The sequence below is a fragment of the Carex rostrata genome, chromosome 24, assembly GCF_964058835.1.
Source record: "Carex rostrata chromosome 24, lpCarRost1.2, whole genome shotgun sequence".
Lineage (NCBI taxonomy): Eukaryota > Viridiplantae > Streptophyta > Magnoliopsida > Poales > Cyperaceae > Carex > Carex rostrata.
The window spans coordinates 659,027-678,521 of NC_135941.1; the positions used below are offsets into that span (position 1 = coordinate 659,027).

Sequence of the window (19,495 nt, forward strand, 5' to 3'; positions counted from 1 at the left end):
TCACATAAACATCGCATTACCTCAACTTAAAAGTCATGATCACCTCACGAGGTCATACTTTTTTTAGAATAAAAAAATTAAATAGATAATTTTATAAACTTTAAAGTGTGCTTAATTATATTTAAAAACAATCGAGTTTGAGCTAGAGAAATATTCCTAAATATTATCATTTTAGTTTGGATATGTATCTTGGAATAATTACAGCTGAAGGTCCTGCAGGTCTGATTATTTATAGGATTATTTATAGAGTTTTAAAGAAAGCAATTTTACAGACACAGTGAATTTGTTTTGGTAAATTAAAGCTTATAATGTCTCAGTCACTAAAAACTATTCACAGGGACAAATGAATTTGTGCTGGATGTTTCCATAATTTTGCTTCTTTGTATTACTGTCTTTTCATCTATCTATTATAATGCAGATTTAACTTTAATGATATTTTTTTAAATTATATAATGTTATTTTCAAAATTATGTAATGTTATTATACTTAATTTTAATATATGGTTTTTGAATTTTAATAGCTTGAGTACGTCATAAATTACATAACAAATTTCAAACCAAACAAGAATAACTCAAGTCATTACTTAAAGTAACAAATTATTACCAAACAAAAATAATTTAAGTCAGCTTAACTTAAAATAAGCAATATCTTCCTCCTTAATTTTATGTAGCAACCAAATTAATTAACATGCCCATCATCACAATATATGTTCCTATAGCAGTTCCAGTCATTGAGGAGAAGTTGAAGATGACTTGTTTAGCAATAAACGTTAAACTATTATAGATAATCATATTCGTTTAAATTACTTGAGATTCTAGCAAATAGAAAACAACAATATATTATACCATTATGTCGTATTTTAGCTTCATTAAAATTAATCGAGTATCTGATATGTCCTATCTCGAAGATACTGTGGCTGTATGCTCTCGAGGTGGAAAGATGAATATTGTAAGGTGCCCGGATTCTTTCCTATAGACATCTTGTGTAGTGAAAATTTGTGAACCTCTTCTTCAGCTCAGATTCAAGTCTTTTATAGGTCGGCCTCTTACTGTTCTGTAGTGTCGACATGATAAGCTGACAATCTGCCTGACATATCGCACGAAAGCGGTTGCGATGATCACTCTGAAGGAGTTATCTCGAACTCGGGCTGAACCTACTCGTGCCGAGTAAGCCTGTCGAGAGAGGCCTTGACGGGCCTTTATGGTCTTTAGTTTTTTCGGCCCATTGGTGAGGTCTAATTTGAGATTGGCGAACCCAATGTTTTAAGAATAGTTTCTTGTAAGGCCTTTGGTACATGATCCTATCAGTACCGAATCGGTATTTGTGATATTTTTGTTAAAAATTAAATAAACTTGATTGCTTTGGTTTTTACATAAATTATAAGAATCGAAATGCTATTTTGCTCCAATTTTTTTTATTTTTGGGAACCGAAATGTCATTTCGGTCTGAGGTGTTTTTGTAAAAATAAAAGCAATCAAGTTGGTTTGATAAAACATTATTTTTTATTTATGGTTTTAAAAAAAAATCGGCATTTGCTAGTGAATTTTTCTTGATGAGACTCTCAATTGAAATATTACATTCTTTTGAGGAAAAATGTTAGTGAAATTATAGACAAGATGATGAAGTCGAATAAATATCTTACTCCGGCATATGTACTGTACATTGATAATGAGGCATGTTACTGAAACCATGTTGGGGTTTGTCTCACTGAAGGATTTACTTTTCGTTGAAAATATGTAAAACTTAGAAAAATAGCAAGTTTCATTCTTGCTTACCTTCTTTTCTTCTTTTCTAAGGTGCAATTCTCAGATGATAGAAAATTAATGCATAACTTTTTTTTATTTCTTTCTCCTCCCAAATGGAAAAAAAAAAAATCTAAAAGACTTGTAGCTTATAGTATATCCATGATGCGAATGAGAATGCAGTAGTTATTTTCTTTATTTGATCTAATATATAATTTCATAATATTCATCGACTTGAACAAGAAAATTTGAAGTTGTTTAGCATAAAAGCTGTTGATACTGGAGTCATACAAAGTGTATTATTCACTATAGTATTTAGTTATTGAAAAAATAATCAGTTTTGGTTATATTTCCTTTATATTTGATCCACATTGTGTACCATGTACTTGCAGTAGAGGTGAAAACGGAATGAATAATATCGGAACTGTATTTAATAAAATAAATATAGAAATTTCATATCTGAATATTTGTGTGAATACAAATACTGATATAATTTTATGTTTCAATTATCCGTATATGAATAGTAGATATATATTTATAATTCAATATATTAAAAATGCTATTTATCATTATAATTAGATAAATATTACAAAACTTTAATATATTTATTAGTATTAATATATCTTTTAATAAATATCTGATCTCTATATCTGTATTCAAAAATTAAAAATAAATACGAATATAGTTTTTACCACTATCCGCCCGGTGTTATATCTGTTTCCACCCCTAACTTGCAGTTGTGAAATGTACAACTAATTAAACTATTTGTCTAGTTATATTATAGTTGTGAGTGAAAAAAAAATTAATTTCAGTCTACATTTTATTAAAAAAAAATGTCAGTCATGACCATGGTGACATGACTCGCATTTTAAACACGTTTAATTCGTGTATAAAACGTTTTTTACGTTTTCTAACCGAACTCCGTTTAAAACACAAAAGAAACGTATAATACATTTTATTCGCGAGAAAAATGCAAAAAAAAACCAATTTTTTTTTTTTTACTTTCTTATTATACCAAATTATTTTTGAATTATATCCAAATTACGAATTTTCGAACTCACTGAACCGAATTCGAACTTTTAATTTGTCAGTATGGTCATGACACCTGAACTTACAAAATAATTTCAGACCACATTTTAGTTTGTTTGTTTCCAGGGGTCTCATTTGGTTTTCGTGGGCTCGGCTCATGGACCATGTTTTACGGAATCAAATTAAGATGTTACTGATCTGATCATTGATGAGATCAAAACCCTCAAAACCCCTTCGCCGCAAGTGCTTCACCCTCAAACCATCTCTAAAACCCTCAAGGCGGTTGCCATGGCCAACTCCCCAACAGATTCCGACCTAATCGACCGCCAATCTAATCTCCCCGACGCGTTGCTTATCACAATCATCTCCTTACTCCCCACTCATATCGCCGCTCGCACCTCCGTCCTATGCCGCCGCTTCCGCCACCTATGGGAGGCCTCTCCTTCCTTTGATTTCATCAGCAAAGACCTTCCTTGGCCACCATGTGAAAACTTCATTGCCATGGTTAATCGTGCGCTGCTTGGCCGCAATCCCTCCCACCCCCTCGAGAGGTTGAGACTAGAGCTATCCCACTGTCAGATATACTACTGTGACAGGCAAAATACCATGGCGATGCTTTCGTCCTTGCTTGCCAAGGCCCGCTCCCTTGACTTGCGCCACCTCACCATCCAACATCTCTTGTTGTCAGATTTCTTACCTATTCTCCCCATTGTCTTTACTATTAACTCTCTCAGGTGTCTCTCCCTTCATTGCTTAAGTGGCCAATCTCAAGAACTTAATTTTCCTTCCGGAATCAATTTAACCTGTCTGAGAAGCCTTTCCCTTCAATTGTTTGGGGTTCATATGGTCGATCTCAACAAACTTCTCTCTGAATTGTGTTCTCTGGAATATTTACATCTTGATATAAGAGGCACTCCTGAGCTTAGCCTTTCCTCCCTGACAATCAGAAAACTCAAATTGATTATTTCTACCGACTATACTAAGCTTGATATTTTGGAGTTATCTCTTCCTTCATTGGAGTCACTTCATTTGGAAGATCAGTGTGATCTTGGAAATCTGTGCCACATCCATGCAAAAGTCCCTGTATTAAGAAAAGCTGTGATCAAACTTCTTTGGATTAGTGAGAGCAGTATTTTTGCTGGGCTGCTGAACTGTATCTCACATGTGGAAGAGCTAAATCTCCATTCAGAGGAGGACGTTGTCATACACTTTACCTCTCTTAATTTTTTTTTATGTTTTCTTTCTGCACATCTTAATTGTTTAGATATGAGTGTCTGAACCTATCAATTGACCGCCTTTTTTCAAACAATATTGCATCCGATACTGGTACAACAACTTTATATAATTACTTGGTGATGCAAGGTACAATTGTATGTTGATGCTTTACATGGATATTCTAGACACGTATATGATTTCTACAGGATGGGAAGTATCCAACTCCAATCTTGTTGGAATCAATAAAAAATGTGCCAAAGTTTCCTAAGTTGGAGCACTTGGATTTGACCCTTTGCTTTCACAAGCACAATCTTGAAGCTGTCAACACCATGCTCCATAATTGTCCTGCTCTGAAGTCACTGAAGCTTGTTCATAAGGTGCATCACCTTTTTTTAATATTTGGAACTTTCATTTTAAGAATTTCATTATATGTGCTTCAGTATGAATGTGTGAAGATTCATCGATGAAAATAGTCTTTTGGTTGCTTGGTCTAACCTTAACTATGCCCAATAAAATCTGTGTCTGGTTTATGACGAGCTCATATTTTGATGTTATGCAGATTTAACCCATTTTGCTCTAAATGGGGCTTTGGCTGGGATTGAACACTTTGTTATTTATTTTTCAAACCCAGCAGACTAGCTACTAAGGGGACCTGGCCAATTTCAATCCTATTTAGTTGTAAATTTATGTGGGCCTTGATATATGTCGACACTCGGTGGATCAAATTATGTGGGCCTTTACTATGGTTGAGATTTCCGTGGGATGCATTAAATTAGTTTTTATTATGTGATGTAAAGGGGCTAGGTTTCTTTCCAATTGCATATTGCTACTGGCTATATAAATATACATTTTGTTTCATGCTTAGGTTTCCAGCTATATCCGTTTCGTAAGTAGAAAGAAAAGGGAAGCTTGGCAATCAAAGCTGCCGCAAAATGCTGATGGTAATTACAGCTATGCTTATTTCAAAAATCTCCATTTGGAAGAGAATCGTAAAGAAGTCATCAAGTTGCTGAGTAAGAAATCTTCCTCTAAGAGGTAAGCTCGTAACTAGGACTTGCATAGTCCTGCTAAATGAAGTCATTTTCATTGCTTTGTTTGTTTTGATAATTTTTGTTGGAACTAAATATCCTAGCTGTGTGTTGTGTTGACATGGCTTTAATTATGTTTAAAGCATGTTATCAAAAGCAATACTTCAAATACTTTTGTTTTTCTCTCACTGTTATGTGAAGTTAGGACTCAAATTGGGCATATGCATGCAGGTTGATGTGAAATGTGTTTATTTTGCTTAGTGTTATGTTGATCTTTGGTGATATTTATTTCTTTAGATAAAAGTTATAAATACACTGAGTTCATTTTCGCTGATTTAACTCAGTTGAAGTGTCACTTTTAACGTTTTAACAAGATATGATCGGTGACTTCCCTCTTATACAGTTTTTCTTAAATAATAATACAAGAGCGTCACAAATACAAACACAACCAGGATTTCAAAACTTCCTCAAGTCCCTGTTACTAAGCAGGGCTGTGCACTAAGCTTTATTAATGAAATTTTAAGATTCATTAGTATAACCGCCGTTACCCATGCTCATGATAAGATATCTTGGAAATGGGACAAATCTTCTCACTTTTATGTTCACTCTTTATATGAATTCTTAGTTTTTGGAGGGGTTAACAATGATAAATATGCCATCTGGTGGAAACTACCTATTACTCCTAAAATAAAGATCTTTATGTGGTTACTGGATAATAGGAAAATATTGACCAAGCAACTTTTAGTTAAAAAAGATTGGATTGGTTCTAATCAATGTCACTTTTGTGGTTAGTGGAAACAGTGGGTCATTTGTTTGTAAAATGTGCTTTTGTTAGAACTATATGGTTATGGATGGGGAAATTCAAGGATGTTTTTATGACTGGGTCCAAATTTAATGATATATTATACTTTGTCCAAACTCTACCTTCTAAACAAAAAATGCTGCTCTGATAGTGATTAGTGCAATGTGTTGGTCTGTGTGGAAGCATCGCAATGACATTTGCTTTACTGGAATTAACCCAAAACCAAATAGATCACTCATATTCCTTATACTTTCTTTAATTCAATACTGGTCAGGAAACATCAAGGCAGAAGTTGTGCAAGCAATGGTGACTTGACTCTTGATGAGGGTGAAGAAATTCCACTAAGAGAATGGGCTGGAGCTCCTGAGATTGTGGTGCTTGCCGGGGACACCTCTGAGATTGCTTAGTTGATATTATGCTTATATCTAGCTTTTATGTGCCATGTCATGGTTTGTAATAAGTTTCCAACCAAACAGTTATGCTTCTCTTATTAACTTTGCTATGTTTTCGTATAGAGAGTTTAGGGTAGAGATATAGAGAATATCTGATCAAATGATGCACTATGCTGAGGTCGTTCATTTGGTTTACAAATCGGGTAGCTCGGGGTGCTTTTTGATGATGGTGGATGTGTAATTATGACTATCTTTTTGCTAATTCAAATGGGCATATATGCTTCTTTTACAAAAAAAAAACAAAAAACACTCCCCCACCCCATCCCCCCTTTTCAATATGTTGAATTTTGCCCATGTGATGAAAAATTAAAGCTTGTTCATAATCAATTAGGACTAAATTCTGCCAATTAGATTAAACCTCCTATTGTATGAAAAAGGACCACTTGGTAAGCTTATTAGATAAATTGAATCTTTGACTATTGTGAGGCTTGGTTAATTTCAGACAGCCAAGATAGTTACTTGCAATTGTATCTCACCGATGAATTAATACTATTTGCAAGTAGTGGTATAGTAAAACATTCAGATTCCATGACTAATTTTACTGGATTAAATAACTGCAAGTATTTAATATTGTTCGTAATTTTGGAAAAATGCATAGACTTGAACTCCAATAAGGCAACAATTGTTGCTGTAAGCCTAAACTGATTTCGCTCCTTTTTGTTTTGTGAGTACTTGTAGACTGTAGTTCATAGAAAGGATGGTGGAGAATAAAGAGCAAAGTTGTACACAAGGTCCGATATTATTTTAGTCGTATAAACCTTAGTTCCGATTGGATATCATTTCTAGCTTATGCCAATTTGTTGTTGTATATATTAATGGGCTACAAGGAATGTTTGATATTTGACAGATATTAAGAGGTCTAAAACCAGTCATATATATATAATCCTGGTCCAGTAGAGAAGCATATATTGGAGATCATTTATATGAACCCATATTGTTCTTGGATCTTCCATATATGAATCGAAATCGCATAATATATTCTCCCGTTTCTGTTATCAAAATCAATGCAAGCTCCAAATAATATCCAATTGCTATGAAAGTTCAATTAAATATCGAAAACAAAGAGAAATCTTCGATCTTAATTAATTAAAACCAAGTTGGTACGTTATCTTTAATCATAATTAAAAGGGTACTAAAATCATAAAACAAAAGCGTATGCTAATAGTAATACGCTTGATCAGTCACAAGGAGTTCCACGCATATGCAGATATGCTAATAATATATAAACTTCGTAAATAACTAGGTGCGTCGTCGCAGGTACGCCCAAGAGCAGAGTGAGGAAGGAGCAATGGGAGTCAATGGGCTCCCAACTTTTTTTTTCAAAATTTTTATATTTATGTAATAACATAAAACATAAAACTGCAAATTGACTTTCATTCTCCGCAAAAAAATTATATAATTGATCTCATACGTGTTTGACACCCATATGATGCAACTGTTTTTTTTAATGTTTGTTGGCCTACATGAGTAATTAAGTATTATTCAATGAAACAAAAAAAAACTGAAACTATCCAGCAGCCTATGCACAAATTCACTGTAGTACATAGAAAACAACAATAAACATCATATGATAAAATTTGGTAGAGGCAATCTACAAAGTTACAATTGATAAAATTTACAACAGTTGTTCATAGCACAGACAAATCTTTCTTGACTTGATAAGTAAAATGGAAAGGAAAGGAAAATGCTCAATGAAGAATGTCAGTAAAAAAAGGTCAAATTAACCAATACCCATTTTTTTTTTTTTTCTGAAACGAAACTAGTCGAGTAATTAATGATAAATCATATTTTAAAAGGAAAAAGATGTTCTTGAAATTGCAAAATATCACATTTTAATTTCAGTCCCCATTTTATTTTTAAAATATAGCTGGTCATGACTCATGAGCACCTGAACTTTAAAAATATCACATCATTTTGTCTAATTCCAAGGATCTCATTTGGTTTTAGCGGACTCTGCTCATGGACCATGTTCTAACTTACTTCACTCAGACCTAGGGGTGCAAACGGATCGGATACGGATCAAATAGTGGTAAAACCATATCCGTATCTGTTTTTATTTTCCGGATACGGATACGGATTGGATATTAGATGGATAAGGATACAGATTGGATATTAACCGGATACGGATATCCGTTTTTTATAATAGTGAATAACATAATTTTTTTCATAATTCATATTAAATTATATAATATATATCTACTATTAGGACATGGATAATTAAAATTCAAAACTATATCTGTATCCGTATCCGCACAGATATTCGGATATCAGATATCCGTATTAAATTTTCGGATATGGAATCGGATAATATCCAACCCGTTTGCACCCCTACTCAGACCGATGAAATCAGGTTCTTAAACCCCCAAAAAGTGATTCTTAAACCTCTCCGCAAGTGCTTCCCCCTCAAATCCTCTCTCCGTTCCTTCAGGCGGCTGCCATGGCCAACTCCCCAACACATTCCGACCCAATTGAGTATCATATAAAATAATGTTATTCAAGTAGCATACAAAATAATATTCTTGTCAGTTTTAATCTCTAATGTTATTCGAGTATCATATAAAATAATTTCATTTTTTGTTACAAATTAATTTATAATGTTGAGAAATTATTTGAAATAGTGTAGTTAACAATGAAGGATCTCATTTATTATGGATGACAACATGAAAAATGCACTATGAACTAATTTAGCAACAATGTGCAATATCATTTTTTTTTGTGTGGTTCATTTAGAAAAATTATTGTTGTTATACAACTTATCTCATTTCTCTAGTTTACACTAATTTCTATAGTTAATAATTCTAAAATATCTTTTAGAAAATAAATACGAAAGGCAACATATTTGCTTAGTGAAGATTTTTATAATTATTTTATTTTTGTGTTAACATTGATAAACTAGTTGATAAGAATATTACGATTTGTTTCATTCTAGTTTGTGTCCAACTACAAGGATTCTTTCATCTGATTTTATACGAAGCTGAAGTTTGGATCCAGTTCCAAACGGTCCGATTTTAGTTGAGTGTGCCGACTTCAAAACGAAATCACGGAGATATCACGTCAACGGATCGAAATATTTTTAGTCGATCTTTTTTTTCTTTTTTTTTTTTGGAAAATGAGGTATGCAATCTGAGATTGCGTGGATTTTTGTTTTTTTTAAATAGTTAATTAATGGATCATGGTATATAACAAAAATAAATATAAACATTATTTAAATATTGGTACTTTATTTTGAAGATGTTAATTATTGTCAAATTAAATATCCTGATTGTGTGATTGTGTTTTCGTAGAAAAATATATAATCGCTGAGGTCCTAAACAATATTTTTGTAATTATGATTGTGTTTTCGTCTCTTTGCGAACTTTCCAAATTATAGTTTTCTAACAATAATTATGGTTATATAAAGTTTGGACACAACACATTGATGTTTCATTTCAAAAAATACACCGATATTTAATTATGGTTATCCTTTAGTTAATTCCATTAACAATACATCAATGTTTAATTACAAAATATTTACAAAATATGAATATCACGCTGATATTTGTGGAAATAGAATTGGGCATTTGAAAAGTCAACGATAAATTAAATTTTATAAAATTAAGATGGTAACTAAAATTTATTCGGGTCAACAGTACTGGAAAAACACTAAATATTTTATAATAATATAGTATACTAATAAGCTGATTTGTCAGCTTTCCACGCGCCGATTATATAATATACCCCTTCCTAGCTCTCTCCAATTGCTAAAAGTTGCCAACTAGGGCAAAATGTTTAGCTATGCTATGCTCTTCATACTGTTCTGCGCCACTTTTCAAACTTCATGGGCTGTTATTAATAGTATGATTTCTTTCCGTTCTTTCTAATTAATTTCTAATAATGATGCATGCTTTTGGGAACGAATGGATTCAATGGACATCAGACGAACAAATTTGATCGATACTAGGTCAGGACCATTCAAATCAAACGGTACTAATTGAATACCAAATTTGATCTGATGTCCATCGATACTGATTGATCCGCAAATGTTAGTTATGTATATTTTTTTTTGAAAAATAGTGGTATTTACTATCGATTTCATTGAAATCAAGAACCATAGCATATTTGACCTAATGTTAGTTATATATATATAATTAATAAATGTAATTTGTGCACAAGTTTAAATTTCATATATAGTTCATAGTACTTTCCTTTTTTGGTTGCAATGCTCTCTAGTTGTTTGATATATAGCTGTCCGTAGATATGGCTTGTGCTACTGCTATTGTTTATTGATGTTCTGAACTCTAGTCTGGCCTTTATTATGTGTTCGTTTTGATGTTTTTCTTTTCTTTTGGTGTGATTTATCTAGTTTATGAATATGTAGTATTGGTTATAGACAATGTTATTAAAACCGGACCGGACATTGACCCGGTAAAGCTTTGGGTCAATGGTTTACTGGTCGAACCGGTAGGTCGATTGGTTCAACCGCTGGTTTTTTAAAATAGTTATAAATTAATATTTCCAAGTCCATCTAGATATTTACTTTGGCATCTAACTCTTCTAACAAGAAATAATGAGAATATATATTTTCTTAGATAAAACATACAACTTTTACCTAAGAATAACATGTCACTCAAATAACTCGTAGTGTATCATTACTTCGTCCTGAAATGTTCATTTAAGCATTTTGTCAAACACGTTAGAGGCATTTATTATTCAATGGGTGTTAACCAAATACGAGTAGTTCAACTATCATATACAAACACAAATTCATCAATTAGTGTTAGTATTTACTCGAGAACTTACAGATTGGGCTTTTGGATGACGATATGGACCATTGTTGCTTCAGCTTGAGTTGTCTTTGTAGATTTTTTTGCTTGAACTTTGAACCTTGAGAATCTGAGTTGGTCCATGTGCTTGTGGAGGGATCCTGTTTCCATGAATCGTTCTAATTATTTGCATATTTTGATCTCTTTCCAATCGTATGAGAGAAGTGAAAGGAAAGAGCCAAATGAAACGTAATTTTCGCAAGGAGATTTAATAAGTTTTTTGGCTCCGTTAAGAACCGGTTTTTTAAACACGGTTTTACTGGTTTTTTAATCAAAAGTCGGTCAAATGACCCGGGTTTTAACGGTTCTGGTACTTACACGGTCTAATAAAAGAACCAAACCGGATCTAACTACGGTTCCGGTTTTTTTCGGCCGAACCGGCCGGTCCGGTCCGGTTTTAATAACACTGGTTATAGACAATTATTTATGTGAGAGGTCGGAGGTTTGAAATCTGATTGAGAGATTTTAAAGCCAATTTTAAATTGGAATGCATATTAATATATAGGATTTACACTAAAACTATAAAATTTAACACATAATTACCTTTATATTAACTGCAAAAAAAATCTCAATATCTTCCAAATAAAGTTGCAGTAATTTATCTTGCTTAACAAATGACAATAGGGTCTCTCTCTGTTTTCTTTTAATGACACAATTGGGTCTAGATCTGTAAACTCAAGCACCATCTCTGCATTGTAAACCGTAGCCCTCCTAAATTAATTATATATATTTACTATTATTTGAATATGATCATTGGGATTGCATATTTTGTGAACTCCATTAAATTTAACACATGGCTTCTGTTGTTTTAAGTTCCTAGATCGGTTTAGATTCCATACATCTTGCTCAGAAGCCTGCCAACTTCAAGTCAAAGCTAGCTAATTAATTATTAATAAAAAAATTGCTTCTTTTTAGTTGACACCTGTACTAGATAAACATTATGAAAGAAAGAATCTTCCTAATGCAAAGAGTTGTTTTATTCCTCTTCTATTTATTCATTTTTCATTTTTTTTTCTTTCTGAGTGGTAACTGTTTTGGTTTGATTGATTCAGTTTCTGGTTCGATTTGATTCAGTGTTTTTTTTTTGACTGAGTAGTGACTGTTCCGGTTCAGTTTGTTTCAGTGCCCTCTTCTTTCTCCTATCTAAGTTGTGGCTGTTCTGATCCGATTTGATTCAGTGTCTATCGGATATGCATTCCTCTGGACAACATCGATTTTGAAAAGAAAACGACGTTTCGTTCTCAAAAAAGAGTTCAGTACAGCGTATATCATATGCCAACTACTACATTGAATTCAAATAGCTTTAATAAATGCTGATATTCCAACAATTTGTTCCAAAATTTCCCTAACATTATCTTTCTTTCTTTTTAACTAATTGTGCTTCATCACCAAATATCATTAGAATAAAAGGGAAATATAAATTAACTATTAATTCATGTGCAAACAGGAGGTAAGAATGGACACATAACTAAGTACTGTTTCTGTTAATTTTCAATGGTTAGTCTCCCAAAAAATACTAGTGAGCACAACAAGGTTTCCATTTCATTAAAAAAATAATTTCTCTCAATAGTGGGAGGAAATCAGGAAAGCAAAGAATCTGACTACTGTTTCTGAATATGTTATAAAAAAAGCGAGAAGAAAACAACAATATTAATGAGGTACAAAGTTCAAAACAAGTAAATAATTTCTTAATACCAGACAGTACCGACAAGTCGGAATCTCTGAACTGACTCTAATTTTGAGTTTGGATCTGGATCGTCAAATTAGAATTCGGATCAATTTCTGAGATAGAATGAACTAGGGGTGGCAACGAACCGAACCGAACTGAACTTACTTTAGGTTTGAGTTTGGTTTGAATTAATTTCGAACCGAACCTGATTTGATTCGTTTCGAACCGAACCCATTTCGAACTACACATTTTTCGAATCGAACCCGAATCGAATCACAAACTAAATTATTTTTTAGCAGTCCTAGTTATACCGGTAGTTTATACATTAATTTTTTCTCGCGAGACAATTCACATGGCTTCCTTTTACCGGTATGAACTATGAAATGAGTGTTTTTAAGTTGAAAAATTGTTCATGAAAAAATACATCAGAGACGGCTTTCCTGGTATGAACTATGAGAGACGACCGAAGAGAGAGGAGAGAGTCATCTAGGCCGGAGAGAGGAGTGACAGCCGGAGAGACAGCCAGTCGCCGAGAGCGTCAGCTAGATTTTAGAGCTAGATGGAGAGTAAGTTAGGGAGAGGTGGAGAGAGAACTAGGTTATTGAGATTCGAGAGCGAGGGAGTGTCGGCTAAGTTAAATTATGACTCTCTATCTTAGATTTTAATTTCATCAGGTAAATGGACGACCAATGTTATTATGAGATTCGAACCATAAAAATGATCGAACCCATTTCGATCGAATCAGGCTAGGTTTGGGTTTGGTTTGAATTAATTCCGAACCGAACCTGGTTTGGTTCGTTTCAATTCGAACCCATTTCGAATCGAATTAAACTCGAATCAAACCCGAATCGAATCACGAACCTCGAATTTTTTTGCCAGCCCTAGAATGAACAGGTTCTTTTAATATTTATGTCAAAAAAAATTAATTGGACGGTCCGGATTCAAAATTTGAGATCACTTTGGTGAATTGAATTCGTACCGACACAGCAACCTGTTATATTACGATCCCAACCGTTGATATTGATTGAGATTCGCACATAAAAAGTTCTTTCGTTGAGATTCGCGCATGGAAAAATGTGAACTGTTGGATTAACGGGGTCTGATGTGTGCCTCATCCGTCAGATTAACGGGCTTATTTAGACCAATGGGTTTGATAACGTAGACCCGTTAATAGGATCATTGGGGTAATTAATGAGGTATGAGCACTGCCATTTATAGAGATTTTAAGAGATGGATTCCATGCATGGACCATGGATTATACTTTGTGAACACAAGGTGCTTGATGAAAAGCCGAAGTGACTTTCTCGTGGGGCATCTGGACCTAACAATATAACATTATGTAGTGGGTAGAAGTAGTGTGCTTGTATCAAAAGGATACCAGCTCTGATTCTAGTCCTACTTTTGTGTTATTGATGTTAATTTAGCACTGAAATCTTGTGAATGCATACAAAATCAGTTTTATTTGCAGTTTTGCTTCTTGAGTTCTTCATTTCAAAATCATATCACTGCTTGGCACTGGCACGTTACGCCTTCAGGCCAGCTACCAGCACATCAATTCAATGCCTTCGTTTAGTTCTTTATACGGAAACTTATCCCTTGAAACAAAATAAGTCATATATATCTTTCATTTTTTTTTTTCCAAATTTTCATGCAGGCTTATTACCCAATGGCAACTTCATGGAAGGCCCCAACCCAAGTGAACTGAACGGTACCGAAATGATTGGCAAATATGCGCTGCCTCATTTGGAGATATCAGGCTTCATCGAGTACATTGAATATGGCCATATGCAAGGTGATATGCACCTAATCGTCCCAGAGGGTGCCTATGCAGTTCGTCTAGGCAATGATGCGTCAATAAAACAATGCTTACCAGTAAATCTAATCAATATACTGTCTATTGAGCTTCTTAATTTTATTTATTTTTGAAGGCCACCAGGTTAAATGCCTTCCGAAAAATTGTATCAATACAACTAAAAGAACTTTTGTAATCATAATGAGGAGATAGAGCAATAGAGGGTTTCCAAACAAACATAGTTTACTAAGTTAAGCCATTGAAAGTGTCAATTACTAATTTATTCTTAATACTTCCAGTTCATGTTGTACCCTGCTTTTGAAATATATCTATCTGTTACAATTAAAAAGTATTAAACATAATATACAATAGTAGTAGCTAGAGAGCTAGGCTGATTTGAACTCCTGAGTCCTGACCTTGACTGCACACCAGTATATATTCTGGTAAGAAACATAATATACTAATGAGAGAATTGGTAAATATAGGTAATGTGGATTGCAACTGGTACATAGTAATAAGAGTGAGTCTATGGTACTATGCATATGCATATCACGGGTTGTTACCGTGCTACGTCTATGGTACTATGCATATTCGAGTTTTCAAATTCTAACGGTCGATCCGAACCGTTCATCTTGTTCTCCATATTAATATGTATTTGGAGACCAAATTTTACATTTTTTGAAAATTTTTTACTATTTTTTTAGATATTTAGAAAATCACTTGATCTGAAAATTCTGGACCATCCAAAAAGAGTGATTTTCAATAAATCTAAAAAAATAGTAAAAAAATTTCAAAAAAAATGTAAAATTTGGTCTCCAAACACATATTAATATGGAGAACAAAATAAACGGTTCGGATTGACCGTTAGGATTTGAAAACTCGAATATAGAGCCGTAGCACAGTAACAAATCGTAATATGCATAGTACCATAGACTTACTCTAGTAATAATATGTAAACAAAGCAGTTACTATACAAGACTGAAAAATTCCTTTTTCTTTTCTGAACAGGTATCGACAGGAAGCTACTATGCAATAACTTTTAGTGCTGTTCGCACATGCGCACAAGATGAGCAATTGAATATATCGGTCTACCCTGAGTCAAGTCTGGTGCTTCCAGTCAATATACAGCAGCGACGGATGGGATTCATATGCGTGGTGCTTCCAGGCAAATTATCCTTACGTTGAACTTGTGATCCATAACCCTTTTCATGTGGGCCCCTTATTGACTCAGTTGCGATCCAGACTCTTTATCCACCCCCTCTTACTGAATGTAATCATTATGATATCTTTTCCTTCTTCATATATTTTATTATTAATTATTTCTTATAATTTAAACAGTTGGTTATGTATTTATTTATTTTATTTTACCACTGCAACTTAGTGCTTATTTACCATTTATTAGAGCTAAAATATTCCAATTAAGAAGCACCAAATATTCCAACAGTCTAGTTTTATTACCTACCTTGACTTTTTTCATTATAGTAAACTGATACAACTGTTTAGATAATATGCTAAAGAATGGCAATTTTGAGGAGGGTCCTTACATGTTTGCAAATACTTCGTGGGGTGTGCTGATTCCGCCCATGATAGAAGATGTGAACTCACCGCTACCGGTATGGATGGTGGAGTCGCTGAAGGCTGTCAAGTACATTGACTCTGGCCATTGCGCGGTGCCTCAGGGGGAGCGTGCAGTCGAGCTTGTTGCCGGTAGAGAGAGCGCCTTGGCACAGGTTTGTAACTACATTTGTACATGAACCATGACAACCTAGCTGTATAGTCTAGTCAAAACCAATTGTTGATAATCTAACTGGCAAGCTCAGTAAAAATTGAAGTATGGTATCATTATCTCTCATATCAGAATCCTGTTTCACAATTAATATAAATAACTTCAGTTTTTTAATAATTGGGGCTTGGCTTGCAGATTGTAGAAACAACTCCTGGGAAAAATTATTCTCTGACGTTCTTAGTAGGCGATGCAGCTGATGGTTGCATAGGTTATATGTTGGTTGAGGTCTATGCAGACCGAGAAACTTTCCGGGTGTCCTACGTGTCGAACGGCACCGGTGGCTTCCAGAAGGCTTTTTTGCAGTTTGTGGCAACAAGAATTACAACCCGCATCGTCTTCCTTAGCTCTAACTACCATATGAAATTTGATGGGTCCCTATGTGGGCCAGTTATTGATGATGTTTGGCTGTTTTAAGTACACACAATCTTGGCAGGAGGCTAAAGGCTTCTTTGAGTAATTTGATCAGAAAGGAAATGTGATGTATGTGTTTTGATATACAATAGGTGCAGCATCTCAGGGATGATTGGTTTTGGTTTAAGTGGAGAGAACTGTTTGTTGAAACTTAATTTTAGTGGTAGCTCTATAGAAAACATGACCCTTTTTGGAACTCTTTTTTAATACGTGGAATACCAGGTTTTTTTTTTTTTTACTGCAAACTAATACTGCTGTTAAGCATTGCACTGTCCGAGTTTTTGTGTACTGTAAATTACTGCAAAAATTATTTCCTTTATTTCTAGAATTAAAAAAAATGGATTATTTTATAAACTTTAAATGTTTTAATTATCTGTAACTACAAGAATATGTAATTATCCGTGAAGGTAAAAAATTATTATTTATGAAAGTATTGCTATTACCTGATGGTAGTAATCACGAGAGTACCAACTCTGTTAAGAACTTTTACTATCGTGAATACTCATTGGATCAGAGGAATTTTGAATTTCAACTTATACGCCAAATATTCATGGTTAGATATCTCTCGCAATTTACTGGACCTTCCAAACTTTCATAAAGTTTGAACGATAATGTCACATGTAATTTTTTTTCTACGATGCATTCATTGTCAGCGCAAATATGTCCCGAAAAAACTGCTGAATTTGCACAAATATTGGGCAAGGTAAAGACATAATTGCTGCTCCTAGTGTTTGAGACAACCTAATTAATTTTTTTTTATAAAACTCCGCAATTCTGTACTTTTATTTCTATGCAAATTACACCAACATTGTACCTTAAAGTATCGAGAAACCAGAGAGCTCAATGTCCTACATCATTTCACAAAAGCCAAACAAAAATACAAACATATCATACACGAGAAAACACTTAATAACTCGATTAGAAAAACCATGTGTTAATTACTCGCTACTACATCTTACGCTTCATGGGCTCTTTTCGGGCTACCAGCGGAAGACTCTTCTTTGGGAGACTGCTGTTACAGCAAAACAGAAAAACAGAGCAAATTTCATTGGCACAGCAATTGGAAGAAGTTCCAAAAATACTCGTGTGACTGTGTGTGTGTGTGCGCGTGCTTGTTCTTTTCTCAACATTATATGCACATCTGAAAAAATATCAAACAAAAAGGTGAAACAAGAATGCACTTTCATATTTTGTATGAGCTAGTGAATTCTTCATATTTTTCTTGCAAGTCTTGTTGTGATTTTCACTTCAGAGAGTGACATACTTACATAAAATTTATCTGTAACATATATACATAGAATCGATGCATAAATAAAAAAGATAAACACAACCTGATTTATACAAATAGATCTCAAAACAATAAAAAAAAATTATTTAGATCATTCTGTTAAGATTACACTCGGTTCTAGCATAACTTGGAGATCAAGCCAAATCCTTTAAAAGATCTATATCTAATCAAAAGAAGGAAAAAAGAAATTGAAGGATATCAATCATATCTAATGAAATAGGCAATAAATAGTATTTGATTATTTGTCATTAATTCTAAGGATTGGTTTCCATGTTTAGCATGATATACAAAATATTTCTGAATTGATAAATAGGCATGTAAGAGCTGTGTAATTCAATCAAGAAAGAAAAGAAATAAAAAATAAGGAAGGGAAGGGAGATTCATGGAAGTCTTGTGTTCTTGAGTTGTTTTATTAATTTTTGACAGTTATATTATTATTATTTTTGACATGGTATCAGAGCGTGGTTGCCTGGCGGTATAGCTAGAGAAATTGTTGCCCTTCTTGTCTTTAACTTCAATTTCTTGTGCTATACTGCTCTAAGGAGCGATCCATACTTGGTAGAACAATGTCAGAAGTCAAATCCCAAGAATCGACCACCATTGCTGAACTGATTAAGCAGATGACGAGAATGATGACTAAAATGATAGCTATGCAAACTGCTGTCATAAACAATCCTCAACCGGCGACACAAATCATACCTCAACCTATTGCCATGACCGAGGGTATAATTCATTCAAGTGCTATTGATGTAAAATTTGATAGCACAAAACTATGGTGCACGAACTGTGGCAAAAACCGACACACAAAGGAGCAATGCTTCGAAGTGGTAGGCTACCCGGATTGGTGGAAAGGTGACAAGAAGAAGAAGTATGAGGAGAAAGGAAAAGGTGTAGTAGCAACAACTGTGGCTGCAACCAGTCTGGTGACCAGCAAGCAGCAACCGTGATGTAGATTATTACAACACAAGTAATAAATCCTAGTTGATACTTAATTCGGTTGCAAGTGTACAACCTAGTCAAGTAGTACTTAGGGATCGTCTCCACAGGGACAAGTTGGAATATTAATTCTAACCTAGCTATTTAATTTAGTAAAAGTGAAGTAAAAAGGTTGTTGTTTGTTCAAATGGTTTGTTTGTTGGTGATCAAACTGAATTTATCTAAAGTCTAAAGGTGAAATTCGGGTTTTTAACAAGAATGAGAAATTAGGGTTTCTTAGGATTCCTATCCACTAATGTTACGACTAATTGGTTTGTTAAATTTGTTCTTTTAATTATGAAGGCACAGTTGGATGTTGTAGGTACAAAGGGATATCTCTATATTAATACCATCTTTAAATTAGAATAAACGTCACCTCTCGGTACTTGGCTACCCTAATCTAAAGTCATTAAGTTCTTACTGTCCCAATTAATCTAGAAAACCGTCTTTCACCTCTCGGTACTTGTCACAATTTGTCTAAATTATTAGGTAAAGCCCGTATAA

General features: G+C 33.9%; 1 protein-coding gene and 1 pseudogene across 3 annotated transcripts in view; both read left to right on the forward strand.

Annotated features, from left to right (window-relative positions):
* The first annotated feature begins 3,003 nt into the window (after positions 1-3,003).
* Positions 3,004-19,495, forward strand: part of LOC144575922 (FBD-associated F-box protein At5g38590-like) — a 32,188-nt gene continuing 15,696 nt past the window's right edge. Inside the window, exons 1-4 of one of the 2 annotated variants that reach the window (XM_078326179.1) lie at positions 3,004-3,971; positions 4,193-4,363; positions 4,852-5,021; positions 6,091-6,477. In XM_078326179.1, the coding sequence (XP_078182305.1) occupies positions 3,060-3,971; positions 4,193-4,363; positions 4,852-5,021; positions 6,091-6,223 (1,386 nt within the window). In that variant the 5' untranslated portion in view covers positions 3,004-3,059 and the 3' untranslated portion in view covers positions 6,224-6,477. Of the gene's footprint in view, positions 3,972-4,192; positions 4,364-4,851; positions 5,022-6,090; positions 6,478-19,495 lie in introns of those variants that run through there. The other variant, XM_078326178.1, reaches the window with a different exon arrangement.
* On the forward strand, positions 14,180-16,855 carry LOC144575975 (BIIDXI-like protein At5g11420; annotated as a pseudogene). The gene is made up of 4 exons (XR_013518573.1): positions 14,180-14,611; positions 15,540-15,801; positions 16,035-16,261; positions 16,453-16,855. The product of XR_013518573.1 is annotated as a BIIDXI-like protein At5g11420 (transcript).